Source organism: Sprattus sprattus, assembly GCF_963457725.1.
Source record: "Sprattus sprattus genome assembly, chromosome: 12".
In the NCBI taxonomy this organism is placed as follows: domain Eukaryota; kingdom Metazoa; phylum Chordata; class Actinopteri; order Clupeiformes; family Clupeidae; genus Sprattus; species Sprattus sprattus.
Genome location: NC_137910.1, coordinates 22,002,586 through 22,028,933, shown reverse-complemented (window position 1 = coordinate 22,028,933; position 26,348 = coordinate 22,002,586). Strand labels below are relative to the sequence as shown.

The 26,348-nt window shown below is 45.5% G+C and overlaps 2 protein-coding genes across 5 annotated transcripts in view; one reads left to right on the top strand and one right to left on the bottom strand.

The window, feature by feature from the left end:
- Nucleotides 1-26,348, top strand: part of macrod2 (mono-ADP ribosylhydrolase 2) — a 444,340-nt gene that overhangs the window by 65,698 nt on the left and 352,294 nt on the right. The gene's annotated exons all lie outside the window — the stretch shown is intronic.
- flrt3 (fibronectin leucine rich transmembrane 3) lies at nucleotides 7,959-19,080 on the bottom strand. The gene is made up of 3 exons (XM_080848944.1): nucleotides 18,878-19,080; nucleotides 11,443-12,187; nucleotides 7,959-10,262 (listed from the first exon to the last, which is right to left on the bottom strand). Exon 3 carries the CDS (start codon nucleotides 10,216-10,218, stop codon nucleotides 8,260-8,262), a length of 1,959 nt encoding a protein of 652 aa, XP_080705070.1. The 5' UTR covers nucleotides 10,219-10,262; nucleotides 11,443-12,187; nucleotides 18,878-19,080; the 3' UTR covers nucleotides 7,959-8,259.

Below are 26,348 nucleotides of genomic sequence, written 5' to 3'. Positions count from 1 at the left end.
TGTGTGTGAGCTTGTCTGTGTGTGGGAGTGCTGAATATTGTGGAAGAATGGTATGGTAAACAGGCATCTGTCTCTTTAAGCGGGTAGTGTCAGTGCAGACGCAAGGCCCATGGTGACTCTTTTGAAGAGCTTGTCATCTGGGTCCGGCTGCCACAGGCAGGTCTTAAGCAGCTGAGAGCCCAGGATTAGACGGGCTTATATCTTTAGACCCTCTTGTGGATCATTGGATTGAAATTGCTTCAGTGGATTTTTTTTTTTTTTTTTTTTTTTTTAAAAATGAAAAGGAGAAAAAAAGGTCTGCTGAATTCCTCCCTCGCGCTATATTCCCTCTCTGTCTGTCTCTTGTTTTGTTTTTCTGAAAAACTCTGAAATTGGAAAAGGCTGGTACAGAGCCCTAGTGTCTGAACTTTTGTTTTAACAGATGGCCTGGACTGCAAGGGAAGACTCTGAGTTGTGCTTTCCAGTGTATAGCAGTTCAACTGCTGCCTTCTCCACAATAACAGACCTCACATATCAGCCCTTGTAGGTTCATATTGTCTCTACAAAAAACCCTCTACAAACCATATTCTTATATACTGAATTTACTGCAGACATGCTAGCACTTTCCCATCTGCCTCTGAAACAGTTGATGTGACACTTTCCAGCTTTAAAGGCAATGGAACAGGGTAGTCTAATTATTGTTTTCTTTCCTCATTAATAACTGAGTCACAAGTTCTATCTGCCTCATCTGTGTGGGAGTTAGTCAAGGATGTGGGCTTACATATTGGAGCATTTATTAACATATCATTGAAATAGGAGAGACTTTTCTGTCCCTTCTTCTGCTCGAGGAGTTGCCGTGGTATGTTTCATGGTGTGTCCAGAGTGTAATTCTGATTGCCAACCCCCCCCTTATTTTGCTGTGTAATAGAATGGCCTCAGACACTACAGCAGCGTTCACAACAATCCACCCTGCAAACGCTCAAGACAGACACCACCTGCCCAGAGCTACTGGTTTTAGGGGAGGGTGGACGGGTGAGTGGGGTTAAGTCTAGGTGTGAAGGATTTCACATAACTCCAGAGGCAGGTAATTGCAGAGTAAAATTAAACTCTGTCACACTCCTCTAAGGTCACAGGTGCCGAGCCTCATTGTCCAGACGCCACTAATCGGTGAGGAGAGAGTTGTGTGTTATTTTCCAACCATCGACTAAGGGGGAGGACACACAGATGCTTTTTAAATGCAATGTTGGCATGGACTGAACGCTTACTGAAAAGCGCCTTGACGGGCGACACCTGTGTGTTCTCAGTGTGATGGCGCATGACAGGCGAATAGCACCTCAGAGTGGGCAACTGAGGGTCCCGAGTGTCACGGTCGGAAGGGGCCCGCTCAGAGACAGGCGGAATTCGATAGGGTGGCCTTTCAAAGAATGTCGATCGGAGTAAAGTGCTGGTCCAGGTGTCACGCTGGTCCTCATCCACGTGGTGTGGAGTGACAGTCGATGTGTGGCTGGCCTCAGGTGGCCCTGGGGAAGCTGGAACGAACTGCAGATAAGGAACGCGGGTGATTCTATGTCTGCCTTCCCACTCACTCCCCAGCTATGTGTCATCATGATTATGTCAGGGTGAAGTGCATTGTGAAACGCTTGATAAATCTTTTAGCAGTTTCAGAGCCTCTGACTTCATGTATCCAGTGGAGTCTTTTCAGCCTGACTCCATGGGCAGCCATTTTATTATCTGTGTTATCATTGTCTTGCAGTTCATGAGGAGATTCTAGTACTTCAGATGGAATTCCACAAATGTCTCTCAGTTGTTTCTATCAGAGATTCAGATTCTCAATGTAAAGTAGTCATATGGTTAATCTCATGAATTTGAACTAGAAAACCGTAAAGAAATACTGTGAGCTGTGTTGTGATTATGTCCATCCATGCCACGTGTACTGCAGAAGGATCTGGATGAGCGCTAATATATAATGGATCTCGCGTGGACCAGCATCTGCCACATTGACATGCAAACACAGGGCTGACATTTAAACCTGACCTCACGCAAATGAGCGCACCCGTCCGCTTGAGGTGGAGCTCTGGCCGTCGCATCCGCCCGCGGACATGCCCCCGGAGGCGAGAGGCCGTCTGTAATTCACAGGACCTTTAACATTGAGCGAAATGATTATTTGCAGCATAGGACTTCCTGCGGGTCGATTGACTTCTGAGGGGAGACGTGTGGGTTCATCTTATAAAGGGCATCGGGAGATGTATCACCTTTTTAAAAGATCATTTGAACTAGTTAATGGAGGACGTGAATAAATGTCTCCCATTGAGGAAAGTCAATTAAATAGACATTTTTATAACATATGATATGCTTCGCTAGATTAACACACAACCCCTTACTCGCTGAATCATTCCCCTCTCTCCTGTTGTTGCGTTAACAGATGCTTTGCAAAAATAGGCCGTTGTTTTGGAGTGTTACTGCTCTATAAGTCATTTTCCTCAGTCAATAATTCACCTAGCCTCCCTGTGTGGCATCTCTACTTGGTGCTGGCCTGATGGTGCCTCCTGTTAATTTGTATTAATGTCAGATCGTTTCCTAAGGAGATGGATGTGCGTGCATACTTTGTGCTGCCAGGCAAGAAATTGGATTCATTAAGAGGACAGGAGGTTGTTGGGTCTGGAGCCTTATAATTTCAGGTCATTGATTTACCGTGGACAAACGAGAGGGGAGAGAAAGTGAAGAGAGAAAGAGAGAGAAAGGGAGAGAAAGAGAAAGTGAGAGAAAGAGAGAGAGAGAGAGATAGAAAGTGAGAGCGTGAGAGCGAGAGAGAAAGTGAGGGAGGAAACAGGGGAGGGTTGGTGGTAGGTGGGGGGTAGAAGAAATTTAAAACCCACACATTAGCCCGAGCAAGGCCATGACAGACCAGAGACACAAAACGTTGCTAACTATTCCGTTCTGGATGTGTCAAGGGAGCATAGTGCAACGTACAAAAATAGTGCCGCGGTTTTTGTAAGCACAGTCTTTCAGCCCGTTTCCTTTGTGACTGTATAAAATTGCCACAAGACCTTGAGAGGCGTTGAGAGAGCCTCTCATTGTAACTCGGACCGTCTTTTCACGAGGCATAGCCATACACACGTCATGACGGCAGAACGCAAAACTGGCAGGCCTCCATTGGCCCACCACAGCTGTCACTTGGAAGACGCGCATAAGTAATGTTGTGGTCCCCCTGGTTTCAGATGGTGGCTTACTGGAAACGGCACGGATCCTTTTCTGTCTCAGCCCATTTGGATTGCAGTGTGTGCTTATGCTTTCTGTGGCTAATGGGCGGGAGGTGGGGGGGGGGGGGGGGGGGGGGGGCTGACTGATGTGGGAGCTAAGAGCTTCAGGTGATGGGTGATTGCTGCAGGGAGCTCCCAAAAAAACTTCTGTTTTTTGTCTCTGCCACTGACCCTTGAACTTCTCTGACTCCACACATGTACACACGTGTGTGTGAACATAAACACACACACACAGACACACACACACCACACACCACACACTGACACTGAACACATACACTTTCGTTTTACTCTAACATATGCACTCTGTACACTTTGGCAAGAACACAGCCGTAGTGGGAGGGCGCATGTAGACCCTGGGCTTGGTTTCTGACCTCAATTCCGCTCCATTCTTAGTAGACGTTAAATGAGAGGGTCTGTCTTTGATGTGCAAGATGTCTTGGACACGATACAAGCTAGCTAGGAAAGGCAAATGGCTCATTAGCAGGAGTTTTTGCTATTTTATTTTGGAAAGCCTGAGTTGCGCTCTGGGAAAAGGGTCTAAGTAAACACAGGGGTTTGCCGAGTGGGAACACACACACAACCACACACACACAAACACACACACACACACACACACACACACACACACACACACACACAGAGAGAGTCACACACAAACACACAGGGACATTTCAGAGGAGTGGTTTTGAAAGAGATCTGCTAAGAATAAATTGTCACACATATGTAAGGTGACGCAATTCCAGATCAGTGGGAAGGAAAGTTTGTCCCAGTCAGAAAAAGTCCCTTATAACTGTGAGGAGAGAGATACAGACTCAAAAAGACACAGCAAATTATTCTAAAAATGCCAGAATGTAAACGTGTAAACACAAACAAGCGAGAGTAAAATATTCATGTCTTAAGAATGACCAATGGATTCGCCATGCTTCATCATTAACCATTTTGAATAAAACATGGGCGTATGTTTCCTATGCTTTAAATCGTTCGGAATACACATTTATGTTTGGTAAGTCCTTATATAAAATAGTCCCCATCGCACATCAGCCCTTCAGAGTTAAACAGTGTCTCCTCCATAGGAGGTCTATCAACACCTGGCATCATTAATAAGGACCATTCACATACTGAGATGAGTGCCACCATTAGTTAGAACGTTTATTGTTCCAATATCTATAAATCTTTCTCCATCTGGTTGAATGGCAGACTACGTGTCTCTGCCGTGCCCTCTGAAGTTCATTTTTCACATTTCTTGCTGACCCCGCTTTCAACTGTCCTGGGTGTCCTCCGATTAGTCGTAGGCTTCTGTTGGTATGTTGTGGATCCCAATAAAGCCATTGAGAAGAGGTCATCGGAGGTCAGATCATCGTTGATCAAATGAAGGTCTCTACTTGTGCTTTGTAAACTTAAGGCACAGCGTATGGCCTTGTTGTCCTGTCATTCTTTCAGAGCATAGATGGATCTATACCTTCAGTGGGGTGGGACTGGGATAGAAACCCTTAACTTAAATGGAGATTCTTTTATGAGGAAAGGTCTAGGTTGCATCAACATTGGTAAATGATTTTTCCGGGGTCTGAAAGAGCATGTGTAGGATCTAGCAGTGCACCAACAAAGAGGTCAAAGGGTCAACAGGGCGACATGAGGGCATGGAGCGGTGAGCGGTCTCCTGGTATTTCCCTGATCTTTGTCACCAAGTTAAGCGAGTTGGTCCAAAATCAGGTTAAATGTATGATGGGTATAGATTAGTAAAATGGTTATTTTTGGTCCCTTTGTGGAAGTTTCTTAATTTATTTTACAGGAAATAAGCTTTTCTGTGAAACCTCTGGTGTGCCTCTGCTGTATCTAAGTGGTAAAATGCTAAGAAGTCATTAGGGGGACTAGGGAGTAATTTACTTAGAGTAGGAAAAACCATCAATAATGGACACACACACACACACATAGGCGAACACACACACACCACACACTTTCTGGTAAGAGGCAGAGCTCCTGGCTAATGAAATTGAGGAGATCTCATCTATATGGAAGTGCTTGATGCTTGAAGTCCATGTGCGTGTATGACAAATGCAAAACAATGTCAAGATTAAAGACGGCTCCAAATCACTAATCCAGGGGCATCGCAGATTTTGTCAAGTAGGATGGTTTCCTCCCTTATCTGTATTCAGTGGGTCCAAGAAAGTATTTTGTTGCTAAATAAGCAGGTATGGGAATTTTTGTGTCTGTAGACCCATGGGTAAATCTTGCAATTTGCCAGAGAACTTTATCACCAAATGCATGCTTTATATTTTAAGCAATACAAACTAGGAACTAAAAAAATACACACAAACACACCCATTAAACAAATGTTACAAAAATGTCTGTTTTTGTGGTGCGAAAAAATTTGAGAACTGACTGTTACTTTGTCTTTTGACAGTCATGCAGTTATGTGCTCTTAAATAGCTCTTTATCTGCCAGTGACCAAACATTGTTTTTCATGGAGCACTACATCTCTGAAATAACAGACCACAGTAAGCAGATACATTTGCAGCAGAACATTCACAGTTTTGTAATATTGCCTGGAAACATACACTCGGTGGTGGTTTTCAGATTTGTGGGTTCAGAGACAGACTTCAGAATCCGAATGTGAATAGAATCCTGTTCTCTGAGCAACGGGTGATTAGGTGACCCCTTGTAAGACAAAGCCCTTTGTTAGTTGTCACAGCATCGGTGAATTTTATGAAGCAAAGCACAGTCAAACAGAATGCAGAAATGACAGCAGTTTTATAGCAATTAAATATCAACACTTGCCTATGCGAGGCAGGGTTTTACTAAAGTTTAAGGCAGAGAGGCTGTTTACTTCCTTTCAACTGCTGATGTGATGTGATATATTTAGTGCAGAAGGGCGGTCTGTGTATACTTAAGGTTTGGATCATTCCTGCTGCTCTTAACCTCTCCCTGGTACTGTTATTAAAGCTGTGTGAGTGTGCCTTGTGTATGTTTGGCACTATGTGCATGTGCATGGGTTCTGACTTACTGTGTGGGCATATGTGTCTCGGGCATTCCTAGTGCATTATCTTTGTAATAATTTGTGTGTGTGTGTGTGTGTGTTTGACTTTTATGTGTGTGTGTGTATATGTGTGTGTGTGCCGGTCTCCGTGTATGTGTGTGCGTGCCTTGTATGTGAGTGTATATGCCTGTCTCGTGTGTGTGTGTGTGTGTGTTTATTTGACTTGTGTGTGCGTGTGTGCGCGCCTATCTCGTGTGTGTGTGTGTGTGTGTGTGTGTGTGTGTGTGTGCATGTATGTGTATGTGACTTGTGTGTGTAGATGTATGTGTGCGTGTGTGCCTGTCTCGTGTTTTTATGTGTTTGTGTGCATGTGTGTGTGGGCTATGCATAAATGAAGGGCAACAATGTCTTTCCGCCAGGGGCCTGGAGCTGTCTCTGTGTTTATGGCCAAACGCGGCATGCTGACAGGCAGCCCCAGCAGGGCCCGTGCCACCCTCCGTATGGTAGCTAGTCATTAGATACATCTCCCCCTGTGGCTGTGAGGCGCATCTAGCCCGTGTCTCATTCCTCCATAGGGCTAATTTAGCTTCCGCAGACAGTCTCACTGATATTTTCCACTCTGGCCAAACAGATAAGTCATACATGGCTAAGCCTCACAAAAGATCACTCTAAGCCCGAAGCGGATGCTGCTCTATGGAGCTGACTCCCTGTGCTGAAGCGTCCGTGGTTGTGGGGGGTAGGGGGTAGAGAGGGAGTATTTAGGTTGCCTATGTGGTGTGAAGAGAGACCATGTGGTTCATTTTTATCCACTTTTATTTTGCAATATGACCAATATTTTATCATATTCAACTGTGTATGAAAAAAAGTTAAGTCACTGATTTATTCTTTCAAAAAGCTAAATACATTAAGCATTGGATCAAGGCACATACAAGACAGGCCAAAGGGCATACAATGCACTTTGGTCTTAAGTTGTAAAGAACAATAAAATCGTGGCAACATAAAAAGTGGCTTAAATTGGAAAAAAAAAATACAAATAATATTTATTATTAAAAGAACAAAAAATAGCCGACACTTTGTATTCCAAAAAAGCCAAAATGTAATTCTTACCATGTCATTTTTTTACTGCCCAGGATATATTCATTTTGAAGGGCAATATTGACATTGACATATGAAACACTGTACTGAAAGCTCTGATGTCGTTTTCCCTTGTTGACTTGAACAATTGAGTTTTGGTGTCTCCTTTGTCACCTTGCCTGTCCTGGTTTCACTGAAAGACCACCGTCTCCTTGTAAAGATCTCTGTGTGCTTAAATTGCCCCTGTGTTGTGACTGAAGACACAGGAGTGTAGTCCAGGGAACTGTGCTGTGGGTCTGCAAGTCCCAAACTACTGGGAATAATCTATCTCCACAAGCAAAACAAAGCAGAGAAATAGAGTCTGACACTCCACCTTGGTTAACTCTTTAACTAGGATTCCAGGCACAAGCCCCTGCGTTTCCATGACACTGTAGTATATGCTCTGTGCTCCTCCCTATAAAAGACAAAATGGGCGAATTCTCTCCATGTATTGAGTCAGCTGTGCCCTATTTCCCAAGGTACTTTATTTTTTGCCTTTCCATTTGTTTTTCTGACAGAAACATAGCGAAAAGAATGACCTGTGCTTTATACTACAAGGTTCTCTAAAATCTGATTGTTCAACACAGCAATGAAAACCCCACTTTCACAGTTGACAAGTCATCATATTTCAGTAGAACACAAAGTTTTTTTTTTAATTGGTCAGAAACCTTAAGCAAAGGAAATACAGTACAAATTACTACAAATCTCTAAAATATAGAATTGCAGTTAGTGACTGCATTCACTGCCAGCTCAGTGATGGCCTGCAATTTGAACATTTGTCTTTTAATAAATTGTCCTTAAATATAAATTATATGGCAAATGTACAGAACATTGCTTTCTCAGTCTTTTAGATCCAGTGTGTTGCAAAAGACCAACTATTTCTCTAGTCACTCATTCATGATCGAATGTCTTTGAAGTCTGTATGGAGTATCATGAGTGAGAATGGTCTGAATCTGGTATTCCACTGTCTCTGTAACTTCTGTTGTTCATGGTGTTCTTCATTTCACTGGGCGGACTCTTGTAGAGGCTCAAACCATTAGGAGGAAAAATTGTGTGTATCACAAACTCCTCCTTGGACACAGGAACATGATTTATTGGTATCATCTGAAAAGAAGCCTCTCTAATCTCAAGGATGGAAGTGTCCTTCTTTGTTCCTGCCTCAGCGTAATCATCCTTCCTTCGCCGGCCTTTGTTGTATGTGCAATTTCTGGAAAACAGAGAGCCATTCCTGTGCACATACCAGCACACCAGCGCTAGCATGATGATGGCCAAAAGTGCCACAGCCCCTCCGATAATAGCAGCTAAAGGCAGACTGGAATTTTTGTAAGGCTCCTTCTCTTGTTCCCTGTTCAAGGTGGTGGTGGGGTTGTACGCTTTCAGGGAGCTGGTTTCTGTCTCTATGCAAACAGGTGCCTCGTCTGACAGGTAAATGTTACTAGTCTCCATGGGAACCATGCATATCCGATAGGAGGACTCGGGATCTAGAGCAGTGAGGAGATACTCCGTCCTCTCCCCTTGTACGATGGTCTCTGTGATGGATCCAAATGCAGGGCTATGTCCCAGCTTTAGCCAGCTGAGCCTCAGGGCAGTCATCGGCTGTGATAACCTCCAGGAAATGTGGACAGTTTCTGCGTTACTGGACCTGACATTTATAGTGATGATCTTTCTGCCAGATGGTGTGGTGCTACGGTAGTTTTTACTTAGATCCGGACCTTTGACCACAGGTCTTTTAGTCACATACGAGGGCCACTGAGGCTTGGAGGGAGGCAGGGTGTTAGAGACAGTTGTGGTTTCGTAGGTAGGGGGTGGTACATCCTCATCTGTGCAGTCAAACTGCTCTGAGGACAGATCTTTGATAGCCATGCCTTTCACCTTGTCAGGACCCTGACACATGAAACCCCGCACGTTGACCTTTCCAGGTAGGGTGCGCAGCCAATCACGAACCCACTTCATGTGGCAGTTGCAGTACCACGGGTTGTTCCGCAGCAGCAGCTGGGTGAGGTTATCCAGGTCCTCAAAGACGCCCATCGGCAGGCTGCTCAGGTTGTTTCCCGACAGGTCTAAGCGATAGAGCTGCCTTAGGAAGGCAAAGGCCCCAGGTGGCACCCGGTTGATGTGGTTGTCCTGCAGCTGCAGTTTCTCCAGGCTAGTCCCGGGCAGGTTGGCTGGTGGCGACGTCAAGGAGTTGCGCACCAGCGAGAGCTCTGTCAGGTTGATGAGATTCACAAAGGCCATCTCCCCGATGCCTCGGTTGTTGAGGAGGTTTCCGTCCAACACCAGCCTTTTCAGGTTGATGAGGTCCTGCAGCGACATCTCGGTGATGGAGGAGATGCGGTTGTCATCGAAGCGCAGCTCCTCGATGGTCATAGGTAGACCAGGGGGGATGGTGCTCAGGTGGTTACGGGAAAGGAAGAGCAGCCGTAAGTGATTGCTGTCCCTGAAAGCCCCATCTTCTATGCTGACGGCTGACACAGAGTTGTCATCCAGGTGCAGCTCTTCAATGATCGGGATCTGAGCCAGAGATTCGTGAGTGATGGTACGGATATTGTTTTCCTGCAGGTGAAGCTCCTTCACGTTCAAAGGCAGGTTAGTTGGGAATTCGTCCAGGTTGTTGCAGTATAGGTAGATCTTCTCCACATTGACCAGCTTGCGCAGGTCTGAGGGAATTCCGGCACTCCTGATGCGGTTGTTCTGCAGGAAAAGGATGGTGGCATCCGTTGGGAGACCGCTGGGGATGGAGGTCAGCTCTCGGTCGTTGCAGTAGATGAACGTCCCGTCACAGCGGCACTGCGAGGGGCAGGAGTCTGAGGTGACCAGTGGCTTGGCCAGACTCAAGAGTAATCCTGCTCTGACGAGGAAGGCAAGGAAGAATCTGTTCTTACACACCATCTTGAGTGCCGTCTGTTGAGTAGATAGAATATGCCGAAATCCCCCTGGAGGAACAAAAAGAGGAGCAAATTTAATGCAAACGGCCTTTTGAGGAAAACTACTGCCATGCTCTAATAATTACTGTTTGTATGTATGCTGCCTCGAGCACCTTTTCTATCTAAATGATGCAATTTATGACGCCATGTTTCCTGTTAAATTAATCAGGACGTGGCCATTGATATTGTCAAACAAAGAAACAAATTAAAAAGAACAAACGAGCCAGTGCCTGCAGTGTTTAGATAAACATTTTTGATTAAAGTCATTTTTGATATTTTTATATTAAAATGGTCATGACAAAGTTAGGAAAAAAGTGAAAAAGAAATTAGGTATACATTTAGTAAAAAGTATGTGGAAACCTTTTGCTACATGAATTTAGTGCCTGTGCAATGTTATTTTTTTTTCTTCCCCTTCTCCTCGTTGGCTGGTGTAATATAATAGCAGGACCTAGTTGTTTTACACATTTCCTCAGTGAGGCTGTGTATTTCAAGGCTGCCTTTCATTGCAGCAGACTGCATGGGTGAACAAGTCAGGCCTTGTTGATTAACTGTTGTAAAACCCTCCTGCTCTTTCACCCGGCTTCTCTCCCGGATTTGTGTCCGTGGTTGGGCATTTCAGATTAGGCTTTCGTCTCTCGCAAGGTGCGAGGAGGAAAAGAGATAACATTTCCCCATGAATACTGATGGAGAAGTAAAAGGTGTGTAAGCTGTTGATTCTCAGCTTTGTGTAAAACTGTCAGGATTTTGGGCTCTCTTCACATGTAAAATAGTTCCTGAATCTAAATGTAATCTCCTGAATAAATGCAAGACATTTACTGTTAGAATTACTTGAAGAGATTATCTTGCAGAAGTTACCTCAGGCACAAATAACGGCAAAAATCAACAGGAAGGAACAGCCCCCCAAAAAGGAACAGCCCCCCAAAAAAAGTAAACAAAGGAATTGTAAATCCTGTCTACTGTCTTTTTGCAATTAATCCTACGGATCAGATTATGTCAACTAGTTTTACTTCCTGGCTGTTCCTTTTTTCTGTGTCTACTGAAGTGTGGTTTTGTGTTTAATTAGTCTAATACTGATTTATTACTTTAATTATGCGGTGCTGTCCTGACCTCTCTTCCTGCATTTCTCATTAGAAACTGTGGTTTGGTCAGTCCAAGCGTGGAGAGGCACAGCCATTCATATTTGTCATACCTGATTTAAAAGAACCAGTAAATCCTCTGCCGCCACCGACAATCCAATGAGGCCGTTAAGCTCCTCTTTCTTGTTCCTTTCAGGAGCCGTTTGTCAGTGTTGTCTGAGGGGTCTCTTTGGTTAGATCCTGACCCGGTCGGTATTTGCTGAGCTGATCCTTGTTTGTGCGGCTGACCTTTTGTGTTGTACCGCGGTGTCCAGAGTTCATGCCATCAAAGGCTTTGCCATGGTAGATAAACCTATAAAGAAAGCTTCTCCACTCTGAGACAAACCTCAGGCTTCCTGCTCCAGTGCTTGCATGCAATTCTGAGGATAATAAAGAAAAAACAAACGGCACATGCAGAATCCTTTTATGCGCTGGAGCAATAGCTTGGACCCCAAATTAGAGCCTTTTGTGTTGGTCGGAGGCTCCTTGTCGGGGGGAATAGGCCTGGACAACGGCGAATCCTCTATCCTATGCAGACTGGCATACAGGCCCAAAGTTAGGCTGAGCCATGTCAAGCTGCCGTATCACAGGCTCAAATCCAGGACTGCTCACTTCCAAACGCCCAGGCCTCCGGTTATCCCAGAATCCTGTTCTCTTGCTCCAGGCTCTGGCATGAAAAATGTATCCAGCCTCGTGGCTCTGAGGGAACACCGTGCTGGCGTCGGCCCGGTCCCCACCTCTCTCTCCTCGGGAACCTGCGGTTTCTCCTGTCAGATGCCCGCTCCGTTTCCCATGCTGCACCTCTCCTCAGGTCACTCCCTGGAAACCCAATCAGAGAGGAAACACGTTAAGTCATCTCACTTTTGTGCCAGCAGCACTCCCAGCTAAATTCCAAACATCTCATATAAACCTTTTTTGCTAAGGGGTCTCATATCTGAAAGATCTCATTCAGGGGAAAAGAAAACGCCTGAAAGTTCAGTATTCTGGTATTACATTTCCGGGAGAGAGTTGCACAGACTTGAATTCCCAGGCACTGATTTTAGTGTGCTGTTACAACTGATTGCTGTATAGATGCCCGTTAAGTCAAATGGAAGATAATATTTCTTAGATGAGAATAGTTTTGCACTGCACTTTTGCTCTGAAGTAAGTGGTTTGTTCCTTAAAAATAGCCCTTGACAACACAAGATGACATAATTGTAATTATGACTATGCCCAAGTCCAGTTTACAGCCGCCATAATCATGAAATGTCTCCAGCATTTAAAAAAACATCTGGCCTCTTGGCCCTCTCTCAAAGAGGAAACATTAATATCTATTAGCCATTTAAGTGAGTCAATAACTGGATAATAAGGTTCAGGTCATTTTTCAAACCATATCAAAGGTAGATAATGTAATTTATGAACAGAGCGTCATAAAAGATTGATTTAAGAAATCTTTATACAATTAACCAGTTTCATGCATAGGCCTTTTTCTAAGATAGCGAGTTACAGGAGTTTATGAGTAACATGGAGAACAGTTACATAAAGAATGTTTCTCCTGGTTGTTCAGCTGGTCACGGTGGGGGAGATGCCGTTTAAAGCTTATGGTATTTATCTGTGCCAGTACATATCTTTGCAGTTTGGCTTACTTTGGCTTAAGTTGTCTGCCTGAAATATATAGAGGCCACTATTTGTGAAACCTGGATTAGGAGGACTGTTTTGGATTTTTGTCTTTAAAAAAAAACCCTACTGCCCACGCTGTGGTGATTGTGTGTGTTTCCCTGACCACCTCTAACCCTAGCACACATACACACACAGGCGCCCCCCCCCCCCCCCCCCCCCCCACCGCCCCAATCCCCAACCCCCCCCCCAGCTTTTTTTTCTTTGGTGATAGGAGAAAAGAATTTCTTTGCATATGAAAAGCTACAGTGGTTGAGGCCCTGTCACAATGGCAGTGGGCGGGTTGCTCCAGCTTTGCTCAGTTGTCTGGTGGATTGTGCTTTCAGTGTTTTCACCATGGCTGGCTGCTGTTTGCTGGTTGCAAAACTAAAATGAGAAAACTGTTGAATATAGGGGACAGAGGCGAGGGGTGTGTGTGTTGAGAGGAGGGGAAATCTGACCGGGGCTCGATCAATGCTGATTGTTTCCCTAAAGCACAGCTTCCCTGTCTTCTGGGTCCATACACGCGTGCACTGGGCCCTTCAGCCTGCTTGATCAGCTCCCGAGCAAGAGAGGGAGTGCAGTAACAACAAAAATGCCCTTGCACGGGTTAAACATGCACATGGGCAATGAACCTGGCTCATCTGGACCGCTCATGAATACCAAGACGGCCATCTCATGCTTGCCACCTCCTGTGTCCGCCTCTCACCCCTAGCCCCCCATCTGCTCCCTCCCCTGGCCTACTTCATGCAGCCGGCCTTTCCTTATACAGCGGGTAAAAATAGAATTTCCTCTGCCAAGCACAACGATACAGGCCTTTCTGACAAACACAATAGTTTGTGTCCTTGCCTTGGAAGCCCCCTAGTGCACTGGTGCTGCTAACCCTTGCAGTACAACAGGAGGGTAAGTCAGGTAACACGCATCTGGCCACTTAACTGTTGTACTGCCTGACAAGAGGGGGAAGATTAGGGAATTGAGAGCCTTGTAGTAACGCGATTATGGGTCCAGCGAGCGACGGAGTCTAATAATACAGCTCTTCCTTCTGTTGTGTCTAAATACAGTGGCATGTCTAGTATTGTAATTGTAGATTAGAGCTCAACAGCAGATGTGACCTCAGCATCAAAGCTGACATAGCATGATGGTCACTGTATAACATATAGAGGGTGTGTTTTAAACGTCAGGGTCGCCATACAAATTTGGTATTGATAAACGCATTTGGTTAATGTTCGTCCTACTGGAGGAGTAGCACCGGATTTTCAGAGCGTTCAATTACTTTCTCTTTTTCCCCCCAGATACCACTCTTAATTTGTGAGTTGCCCTTGCCATTCTTGCCTCAGTGTGACCCTCCTGCAATCACAGTTTGCACGTTTTTTTTTAAATGCTCTCAGAGTTGTTTTTCTGGGGTAAAAACAAGGGTGTTGTTCATTTTCTGAATTTTGATTGTAGAGACAAATGAATTGTAATGATATGAATTATACAACAATTTAACATAATTGATACAAAATTCAGATGATGTGTTTAAATTTGCATAGACCTGAATCCTAAACATATACATTTACATTCTTCATTTCGAGGTATAGGCCTTGGAAATGTATTGTTGATTTATGCTCACACTACACCGCCAATGGTATAACAAACATCTGTTCTTAGTGAGTCTGGGCTTAAAACTCCACTAATTAGAATGTGATGGAGCTTTGCCACAGACATTAGTACACAACACGAGGCAATGTGGCAAAGGGGCCTCTGAGAAGAAGCCTTGATCACTCCACAGGCAGATAGGCAGGGTGCAACAGGCGAACCGCCCCCCTCCCCAAATAAATGCCAAGGAATGTGAACAAAATAGCTGTACCCAGCGTATATGTATTATTTCTGAAATTACACTCACGTACACCGCCACTGAATGAAGCGTTAGCATAGAATTAATGCGTACCCCTGTTAACCAGGCAGGCCCCGCTGCAGAGGTGATGAGAGCCAGTTTTTTAGTCGGCCTGGCTAGCTCCTTTTTTCCACGCTCATCGGATTTCACCAAAGTAGCTGCTCCCCATTGTTCATTACAAGGCAAGCATGAGGGCCTTGGAATCTGCTCGGAGGGAGCCCGAGGAGGGCCTGCTCTAGTGGTTTTAGTGAGTCCCTCTTCCCAGCATTATCAGCTTTTTTCATTTGGTTAAACTTTTAAGCCCCCCTCTTCTCTTTTTACTCCACTCGGACGAAACAGGATTTTTTTTTTGAAGCAGGAGAGCTGGGGGTAGAGCATTCAATGATGGACACCTTTCTCTATTGGTCTAATAAGATCCTCTTGCCGTCAGGATTTTTCTAATGGTCAGACCTGCTTCTGCTTCATTGCCCTGCACTAGTGAAGTTAAATGGAGCATCCTGGTCAAAAACTGTGTGTTACATCCACAGCTATGGCTACCTAGTGAAGAGCCTGGCTCGAGCACACAAGGCCAGGCAAAGCCAGCCACAGCGGGCTCAACACACACTAATGTGGTCTCTAAGCTACAGTAACAGGGCGAAAGATTTCATGCGCCGCAGACAAAGAATCTGGGCAACACATGACGATGGAAAATTAAGTGGGAACAATTTAATTCCTGCCAAAAAGTATTTCAGAGCAACATTGTGCCTTTATTAATACCCAGAAACGAGAGTGGACCTTCATGAAGTAAGTTTAGAACGAACTCCTGAATTGAATAGGGAAGAAGGTATGATTTAGAAGTAATTTCTCCCCTATTTACTTATTTAGATTTTGATAATAAGCTACTGACTGCAAGTGTTTAAGATGTTCTGGTTTCTCGAATAAGAAATGTTTGTATTCTTGTTCTTTGTCTTATCATAAATGAATACATAAAAGCAAGTCTATATCATTAAAATGACGATAGAAAATGATCTCAATATTTTTAGCTTTGGCCTCAGTTCACTGTGGATCTTCTTGTGACTTGTTCCAGTTGAGGGAAAACAGATTTTTCTCTCCATTAAATAATAAATGCAGCACCCGAAGGCTAGTTTCAACGGATGGCCTTTCTACACTGTTTTCTACGCACGTGTTCACGAGCCCCTCACACAAATCTTTCCTGTCTGCTTTGCCATTTACATTCACAAAAAAGGGATAATACAATACATAGGAAGATGTCGCCAACTGGAGCAGGAAGAAATGTGTGGACGTGGCTGAAATGTAAAATGAGCAGCTAAACTGTATTTTAGAGCTGAGCAGATGATCACCCCATCCCCCCCCCCCACACACACACACACACACACACACTCCCATGTGTCCCCAGGCCTCCTTAGGCGGAGAGGAGACTGAGGCAGACTGGGGGTCTCGCTGTCTTTTGTGCGGGCTGAAAAGGGAAGGTCTGCGGCAGCTGCACTGTTTTTCCCCACTTGGGGGTGGTAGGCACTCCTGCATGAGGCTTGTGTGAGCGTCTGACTGACTTCACACACATCCTTTCACACATACACACATACAAGCAGTAGACTGGCGTAGCCTTAATTACCATATGTACGCACCCTCTAGTCAGTCAGGTTGTTTGTTGTAGCCACTGGCTCATGTTGATTTGCCTACACCGGACTGCTTATGTTTACGTTCTGACAGATGAAAATTGAAGTACGTTGTGTATTTGCGTGAGCTATGATCCTCCTTTGTCTGGTATTCCTTTTATGTCTGTCTGCTTCCCTTTTAATACATGAGTGTATTTAAAAAAAAAAAAAAATCAGACCTTAAAAAAGTTTCTAAAAACTTATAGTGCAGGCTTAACATAAAAAAAATGCTGCTTAACTTTGAATAGAATAGACAGATCTAATGTTATTACCTAGGTTAAAGGTTAGCGTCCAACATGAGGGCGGAATTTTGTCCGACTATTATTTTTTGTTTTGTCAGGGGCACAAAGGGTGACAGCCTCTTCTCTAAAGGCCTGAAAGACTCATCCATTTAGCTGTGACTCCCAATGAATGCAGTGGGCCACTACGATTTGCCTGTGGTAGTCGACACTCTAAACAATGGGCCTTCTACGTCTATAGCTGCCAGCCAGCAAACATACACTACAGGCACAGTTAGCTTCTAAATCTGATGAGTGCTGGGTCCTGCTCTCCATTTTGATTCTTCCAAAGTGAGAACTTTGCTTGTGTATTTGGGGTGTTATTGGCTTTGAAGTAGACACACAGCCATGTTTGTGTTGATTCAGTCAGAAAAAAGGACTGGCTAAGTGGGGTTTGACACCATTTCACAAAGATCAATGGTATGGTTAATTTGATCAGCCCCTCTAAATAAGTCACACACCCAAATGTGTCTCTTTCTTCTTCTTCAAATGTTAAATAGAAGACGGGTCCAAGGGGCACAAAGAATGAGTACATTTTCGCGTATCCCTTTAAATATGTGAATTTAAAGAATAAAATTAAACACGACGATCTAACATCGTGAACATTTGAGGTGAAGAATACATTTAGAGGCTGTTGCCGTGTCATTTTGGATCTAATAGACATAACACAGGCTTAAACCACCTATCAGTTCAATGCAGATTTAAAAAACTGAGTTAATCAGATCTATCTGACAGAGCTGGGTGTTATCGTCTAAGCTGGGCTTTTGCCGCTGGATGTTTATTGAGACCAGGCGATATTTATCTTCACAGAGCCGTGGTAGTTGTGTGGCACCGCTTCAGGCTCGACGGCACCTAATAAGCTAAAGTCTATGCGATAACATCAGCACTAGCATTGCCCCATCTGATGGACCCTAACTGATTTTAAACGGCGGAAATCTCGCAGATCTGAAAGGTCTGTCTTATGCGCAAAATGGGAAATCCTCAGACATAACAACTTAAAAATCACACGTCGAACGTAGCTTAACAAAATAAATGCCAAATTGAAGAATATCAAGGCCCTTGCGTTTGTTCGGCTAACAGGGGGATACAAATGGCCACTGGTCGACCACCGCATTTGACGGACTTTTCACAGCAGCTCCGTGTGTCAAGATCTGCATCTCCTATCGGCATCGTAATTCCAGGCACTCACAGGGACATCCAAAGCTCGGGCTTCGAAGGCAATGCCAACAATCTACCCCTCTCTTTTCTTCCCTGTCTGAGACTGTAATAAGGTATCAGGTCCGTAACCAGAGTCAGAGAAAAAAGATAGAAGATAACGCAAAATTCTTAGTCAGAAGTTTTCTAGGTCCCTGTTGCTCGCGCTTAACACGAAAGTACTAAATGGAAAGACAGTATTGGCACCCTCTCTGGTGTCCAGTTTGACCCTTTAGCTAAAGCCAGCGACTTGCGTTGCCATATCCAAAATCTACTTGGCAATGCAGATAGTTCAGAAAAGAGAAAAACCCTGCAATGCCCAGGGTAAGATGGAGCTGTGTGTGTTAGTCTCCCAGCACACGGAGTCCGTGAAAGGGGAGAATTGCGCATAGGCGACAGCGAAACAACTTCTCTCTTATAGTGTTACCTGAACGGCAAACGGTTCGTGACAATTTGTTTTAAATCTGCAACTCTATGAAAAAGGTTCGGGTCTCTGTTTGTCTGCGTATTTTTTTTAAAAACCGCTATCCACGCAAGAACCGTAGCCTTCTGCATTTTGTGTTGAGGCGGTGTAGACGATGATTGTTGTGATGTTCGTATCACTAAATTGTTCATATACACGTAGGCTACATTATAATGTATTTGGTGGGAAAGCTTTTACAAACAATGTTGGGATGAACTCTATGGCAAAGGCTGGGGCTGAGTAGTTGTTGCGTGTGAAATATAAAATGATATATTAACAAACCTCTCCTTGTTTGAAAATAACCATGGAATACAGTAAATATATTATTTTATTTTTAGTAATAATATACAAGTGAAGGATCAGTTCCACTTTCAAGAAAGCAACAGATCCATAACAAAGCACACTTACCTGGTGAGTCAACAACTATAAAGGGAAACAAAAAATATCCTTATAAAAAAAATCAGTCGGCCAGTAGAGTAAATCCAACAGAGCGAAATTAGTGATGTTTCCAGATCCAAAACCCAATCTCATGGAGAGAATTTCTCCGCAGCAGCAGCAGCGATGTGGTCGCACTGTGCATGTGTGTGTATGTGTGTGCGTTTGCGCGCGTATGTGTGTCTGCGTTGTGGTGTCCTCAACACACTTTACACTCGCACACACTCCTTTGGCTCGGAGAGGACAGGAGGACTGGCAGGACAGATCGGCTGCCTAGAGCGCACTACAAGTGTGAGGCTACATCTGCCTCTAGCTCTGCTTCAGTAGAGCGCTGATGTCATCGGTGGGAGGGGTTTTATTCACTTTCCTCCCCTTTCCCAGTCTCTCTTGCTCCCGGTCTTTTTAAGTCCACCTTTTCCACGCTTCTGCGATAAGCCAGGCGACCACTAGGGGGGGCAGGAGAAAGTGAGATGACTAGTGCTGCGGCCACCTCATGTGTTTGTGAATAAACGGTGGGAGAATACCAGACATATAAAGAGAGGGAGACGGTGAGGGGGCGTGTAAGTGGATAGGTGTTTGTGGTTTTTCAAATGTATGTGTACAGTGGTAGATGGAGAGACTGTATGAGTGTGAGAAAAAATATCTTATTCTCAGTGAGAGAGAGAAAGTGAGTCAGTGAGTACTTCGGGTTTTTACATCAGGTTTTGCTTTTGTATCTTTAGAAGAGAATAAGACCTTGCTGTAATGCTTACTCTGTGAATATGTGTGTGTGTTTTATGTGAGTGCACATATATGCATGTGTGAAAGGGAGATATACAACACTGTTAGTGTGTTTCTTAAATGCTCCTTGGCGAATGGTATTGGACTACCTTTATCCCACAGTCCATGTCTTGTTTTATATTAATGGTGACTTTTAAATAAGAATAGAGTTGTTTCTGTCACCCAACATGTTGATCTTACCAAGAGCAGTGTGCTTCTTATTGCTCATTGCTTATCTTAGTGCTACCATATTGGTACAGTGGGGGGAGACCCCAGAGAAAAAGCCTTCCCCACTATCGCCTAGCCTAACCTTCCTTTCCTGCTTGCCCATACCTGCTTACCTGTCTCCTGAGGCCAGTGTCTCATAGAAATGTGATATCTCTTTCCCTCTCTCTCCCTCTCTTTCTCTCTCTCTTTCTCGCTCCCTCTCTCTGTCTCTTTCTCTCTCTCTCTCTCTCTCTCTCTCTCTCCCTCTTTCTCCACATTCATCACTCAGTGATGTAATTTTTTTTCTCTCCTTTGTTAATTGCCCCCATCACTCTCTTGGCGCTTTTGATATCCTACCCTCTCCCCTCCATTAGTCTTCCCATGACACTGCTCTGCCAGCGCTCCCACTCCAGGGCCAATCAGAAGTGAGCGTTGCGGCCCTTGAGCGGGGCAGATAAGGCCAGGGATGACCTCCACTCACCCCGGTGTGTTTGCGTCAGCTGTTTTTGACAAGAGAGAAGAGCTCGAAGTAAGCTGCCATTGTCCCCATCTGGAGAGGCTGTTTGTTAGCTAAAATGGCCATCCAGTTCAAACCTAAACATCTGCTGGAGCTTCAGTCGGACAAAGTGCTCCACTTATCGACTGCTTTTCTGTTTCCCCCCCCCTCTTTTTTTGTCCCCTCATCCTGACGAGGCGTCTGTTGTTGCCTCATGCTCTCTTTGTGAGAGTGTGTTTTCAACCGGCCTGAAGTGGCAGAGGTGATATTAAGTTACCGTAACCTGCACACGGGAGCCCTTCGACTGGAGCTGTCCAGGCTGTCTGTGGAGCGGAAACTGGAGAGGCCCAGGTGTTGTTCAGGGTGGAGGGGGAGAGCAGGGGTAGGGGCATGAGGGGTCAAGCGAGCAGCAGATTTGTAGGTGAGAAGGGGTCAGACCTGATTCCTCTTGACTGGGACAACCCCCCCCCCCCCATCCCGGCACTGACCCCTCCTACCCCCTTTTTACCCAGGTCAGACGGTTGCCCCTCTTTCTCCAGCCTTGTGGTGCTTTCCTCTCCTGCATCTAACCTGCGCCTGTCTGTCAGCAGCTCCTGATTGACTCTTGATCGTTCAAAGAGCCCCATAGGAGAGCCATGCGAGTGTCCGGTTACTGTTATCTCAATAGCTGAGGTGGGGGGTGGGGGTGGGAAATGAGGAGGAGGGGTGGTGGTGGTGATGGGGGGTCTGCCGTGTGGATCACCTCTTGTTTAGGGTTATGGACCCCTTGTCTTTCCCTAGGATGCAGTTTACCTTATCAGAAATATCTGGCTGTGTTTTGACAACACAAATATCTTTGAAGTAGCTACATAGCTGGTCTCAGTGCCCCCTGTGTGTGTGTGTGTGTGTGAATGTGGGAGGGGGGTTTGAGCATAGCTAAGTTTATTAAAGCACTTGATTTGGTTAAGTGTGTGAACAAGGGGGCTTTTTGAGTCTGCTCTAAGTGGGTAGACGTCTCTGGAATCTTCAGCTCCCTTTCTGGGCTCCTTCAATGAGCCGTTCCTGTCTAGCAAGGTCTATTTCTTCATTTCATTTCCTCCTCTTGAAGCTGCCTGGTCTCTTTCTCTCGCTTGTTTACCTTTTCAAGTAGTGAGGTTTGCCTTTGCAAAAAAAAAAAGGGAGAACAAAAATCCAAGTGTGTAGAATAGGCCTTGTATTTGGCTTGAATAGATAAATCTGTTTTCCAGCTTTAAATGTCTGAGCGTTGTGAGCCAGCGGCCAGAGCATAGGCAGAGAGCCTCTGCACTGCTCTGTCTGGTGAGAGATTTGAGAATGATTTTTCTTCGATCTCCTGTGTCTCCACTTGCTCTTTGACTGGAATACATTATTGATGGGCTCTCTCAGGCCTGAGCCATTGCCCAATTAAAAGCAACATGGAGCAGCTCGTGCCAGATAGCTGCTTAGATTTTTTTCTCTTTCTCTCTCTCTGCTGCTCTCTCCTTCTGCCCCTCTCTCTTCCGCTCTCTCTCTCTCTCTCTCTCTCTCTGTCTCTCTATCTCTCCTTCTCTCCCATTTACCTTCTGGTTCATTTCCATATTCATCCACCACGGGCAATTAGCAGTGATCTCTGAGCCGTCCGTCTCCCCTCCTCTCCCTCCCCTGTCAGCCTCGGGACCTTTCCAATATGGCCAAATGTGAAATCCAGGCCTTCATCCAGAACATATTCTGAGGTGTGTATGTCTGCCTGTGTGTGTTTGTGTGTGTGTGAGTGTGTGCGTGTGTGTGTGTGTGCTTGTGATTTGTGTAAAAACAATACAGTTTTATGCATCTCATACTATATGTGGGAGCCTTGTTGGTGGGTTGAACATGTGTCATCATTTGTGGCGGGGGACTGGGAGTATGTGTGTGTGTGTGTGTGTGTGTGTGTGTGTGTGTGTGTGTGTGGTAGGGGGGGCAGTGTACATGTCAGCGTATTTTACAATCTGGGCCACCGACTGGGTCTTTGTATGAATCAGCCCCACGACATGGGACAGGAGCTCTGGGTGATCTGAATGTCTTTGAGCTGGTCAGCAGTGCTGCGCTTCGGGCCCCCCGGTTCTTTTTTAATGCAGATTCCAGATGTTTACCGTGAGCTCCCCCCTTTCCCCAGGGACCGAGGCTGAGAAGGGAGAAAGGGAGCAAAGCCCCCTTGAACAAAACCAGGCGAAAGAAGGCTGACATCCTGCCGGTCAGGCCAAGTCAAGCCAGGCCAGGCTGGGGGGGTGGGGGATCTCAGCCAGCAGTCTGTCTCTTGTTTTGTGTATTTGTCCAGGACCCGGGGAATCCACACAAATAGCCCTCTCGGCTGTTTTCCCTTCTCCTCTCTTTGTCTTCTTGCTTGTTTTTCTAACTCCTCTTGTCCTGGCCACAGGGAAGGAGGGACAAAGAGAGGCTCAGAGAGGAGTCAGGATTGGGGGTGGGGGGGACTTAAGGAGGGGGTCTGAGGGAGGTTGGGGGAAGGAGGATCAGTTCCTTGTCGACCATAAGGAAACCTCTGGACCCCCCAATGGGTTAATGAGCTATGAAACAATGCTCTGTGATCAGATTAGATCGCCCGGGCCATCCCATAGGTCCACTGGAAGAGAAGAGACAGTGGAGCCATCAGCATACAAAGCCTTCCCAGTCTACAGAGGGGCTCTAATGTGGTTCGTTCAAGCACTTCTCCTTTCCTTCCCCCTTCTCTGTAATTGGTTTACAGTTTCAGCAGTAAATCTGTAATTAGCCAACTTACCAACTTCCTATGGCCCTTTTAGATAAATGGTGCTTTTTATCAGGTCAGTGGGTGTAATTCTGTCTGGGAGTTGAAATATTGAAAGCGGATCTGGTTTCAAAGACTTTCCTGTTGCTGCCTGGCTTTTCCCCAATTGTGCGGCGCGGTATCGGACGAAATGATGAAAGCCGTGAAAGGACCCGGTGCTCTCAGGAGCGGTATCTTATCACCTGTTATCAAAGAGCTTTCTCTCTGTGTCGAGAAACAACTCAGGACCACACGGGGAAGAGAACTCCGACGTCACGGTAACGAACAAGAGCATGAGGGAAGAAAAGGAAGAGGTGATGAAGAACGGCTCTGCCAGACCCCTTCAGCCCCTTTAACATGGTGGAATTTGAAGAGGGAGTGTTCCACAGCACTGATCACAGGGGCTTTGGACTGTGGACACACACACATACACACACACACACACACATATACACACATGCTCACACACTCTCATATTCATGCTCACTCACACACACACACACACTTGCACAAACACAAACACACACGCACACTCACATATTTGCAGTCTTTCAAGCATACTTATAGTCCACAGTTTTGCACCGATTGCATTATTTAGGCTACACCTTTTCAGGAATGATTACAGAGAGAGGCGTTAGAAACAGTTTTCCAGCTCCTCATCCCTTGCTCAATCAAACATTTACATGCTGAGTGCCCTCCTGCATCTTTTCTGATCTCTCCCCCCCCCCCCTGTTTCTCTCTCTCTCTCTCATTTTATTTCTCTTTCTATCTCCCTTTCTTTCTGTCCCCCTTTCTTTCTGTCCCTCAACCGCTGTTTCCCTGTAAATGAAAGCAAAGCTGTCGTTCACAGCTGTTCCTAGCAGCAGCAGCAGCAGCCCATTTCCGTGTCCCTCATGAAGGATGCACTTGTGCCTCAAACACAACACATTACTCCACTGCAACACATCTGCTGTGAATCACCAAGCTGGAGAAACAAAAGCAGAGCTATTTTGTTCTAATGTGCCACAACGTTCCACCAAAAGCCTCGGCTCAGCATGGGGGGGGGGACCACTCAGTCCTTTTCTGTTTTCTTGTGGCTCCCATTAGACCACGCGTCTGCCTTTTCATCTTGTGTGATGCATTTCAAGTGGTCACCTACCTCTAATGAGTCTAGTGTGATAGGTTTGGTAGGTTTGCATTGTTAATCTGTGAGGAGGAGTCCAGCTCTTGAGCTCAATGTCCTTGGACACTGGGCCCCCGGCACGCTGACTTTGAATAGTTCACCACAGGTGAGAGGGAGGCTTGATCAAGTCAAACTCTTCATATTGTCTCCTGTGCCCTCAGGGTGAGCCTGTAGAAGTGGAAAGTGGACAGGATGGCCTGATTTTCTCATCTCCTGTAAAGTGTGTTTGTGTGTGTGTGAGCATGTATAAGATGTGTATGTGTGTAGGCCTGTGTTTGTAAGCGTGTGTGTGTGTGTGTGTGTGTGTGTGTGTGTGTATTTAAAAGAAAGAGAAAGGTATCGAAAGAGACATAGAGGTGCTCTGGTGTGAAGCCATAAAAAAGGAGAGAAATTGGAGCCACTGTCTCACTCTCTCCCTGCGGATGCTCCAGGGAGGGTTTTCCAAGGTGTTTCTTGTGACGCCTCGGACCATTTTAACCCAGGAAAGGTGTCTGTGTCTGACACCGGCCTCTGGCATGCAACATGCTCCTCAAAGAACACAAGAACAAAGTACTGACAGGCCTGCGGGACAGTTCAGTCCAGTCCATGTGTATGGCTCTCCCATGCAACCCCCTGCCCCCCCGCCCTCCACAACCAAAGTGTCATTCTCACTGAGTAGAAGGGACTTTGTGGGAAACATGGGAGAACTCAATCTCCTTCAGTCCAGGTGGTCCTTTGCTAATGTGTATTCACTTTTTCCTGTCCTTTGGGCGCAGGAAGAGACTAGTCGGCTTTGGCTGGCCTGCTTTTTGGAGTGTCGAGCTACTTATAGAGAATTTCCCCTGTGTCACATTTCCTAGCCTCCCTCACTCCGAAAAAGAAAGAAAGAAACATTACCCGCGCTTATCATTTCTCGGCTATCAACTGCATGGCTGTTGTTCCTTCTTTTTTTTTTTTTTTTTGGTGAAGTGAATGGATGCCTTTGGAATTTCATCATATTCCCGATGGGCCTGTAATCTTCAGTGAAGGTGGTTATTATAGCTTTTTAAGGACTGGAGGAAAAGGTCACAGCAATAAGGGCGAACATGACATTTCGACTGAGTGTGTATGCGTGTGTGAGGTAATGCATGCTGAGATTGTCTCAGCTGAGAGGGAAAGAGACCTGCTTTATGAGTGTGATGGCTGTTGTCATCACTGTGGTACGAGCCGGGCCCCCACATGCATGGCTCCCAATGCGCTTGTTGTTTCAGCGGCACGCTTTCTTTCTTTTCTGCTTTGTGTGGTCCAGCCTGGGCTGTGCTTGACTAAAAGCCCTTATTTCATCTGACCAGCAGGACACCCACACACCGAAATCACTTCTAGTTAAAGACTAATGAATCAAGGTGTTGCCGGTCCCTTTGAAGAGGTGTGGAGGCTGTGGTGCTGGTGTAGAGGAGGAGGTGTTTGTGAGTGTGTGTGTGAGTGTGTGAGAAAGGGAGAGACAGAGGAAGTGAGGACTGGAAGAGAAGGAGGGGGGAGTGTTTGATATGTGTTATGTTTCTGTTTCTTGTTCCTGTTCGCTTAAGCTGGAGTACCTTCCACTCCAGTGCTAATTCAGCTCACACAAGGCCCTCTTATGCCCCTTCAGCCAAACCTTGCACGTGTGTGTGTGTGTGTGTGTGTGTGTGTGTGTGTGTGTGTGTGTGTGTGTGTGTGTGTGTGTGTGTGTGTGTGTGTGTGTGTGTGTGTGTGTGTGTGTGTGTGTGTGTGTGTGTGTGTGTGTGTGTGTGTGTGTGTGTGTGTGTGTGTGTGTGTGTCTGAGGCTAAATGCACACCTATTTTCACACCTATCGAATCTTTTAATTTCGTAAAGACAGAGCCTCGTAACGACAGATTTGCGTAAAAACGGAGCCACCAGATTGTGTTGAACGGGCTGTAGTACATACCTCACGCTTGTGGGTGGCGCTTTAGCGCTTTATTTACACAACTGAAAAAACGTGAAAAACCTAGAAGAAGAGACTAATAAACACGAGGATAAACACATTACACAAGACATTCAAGCTCCTATTAACAACATTACATTATGATGGTTAATAAAATCAGTGGT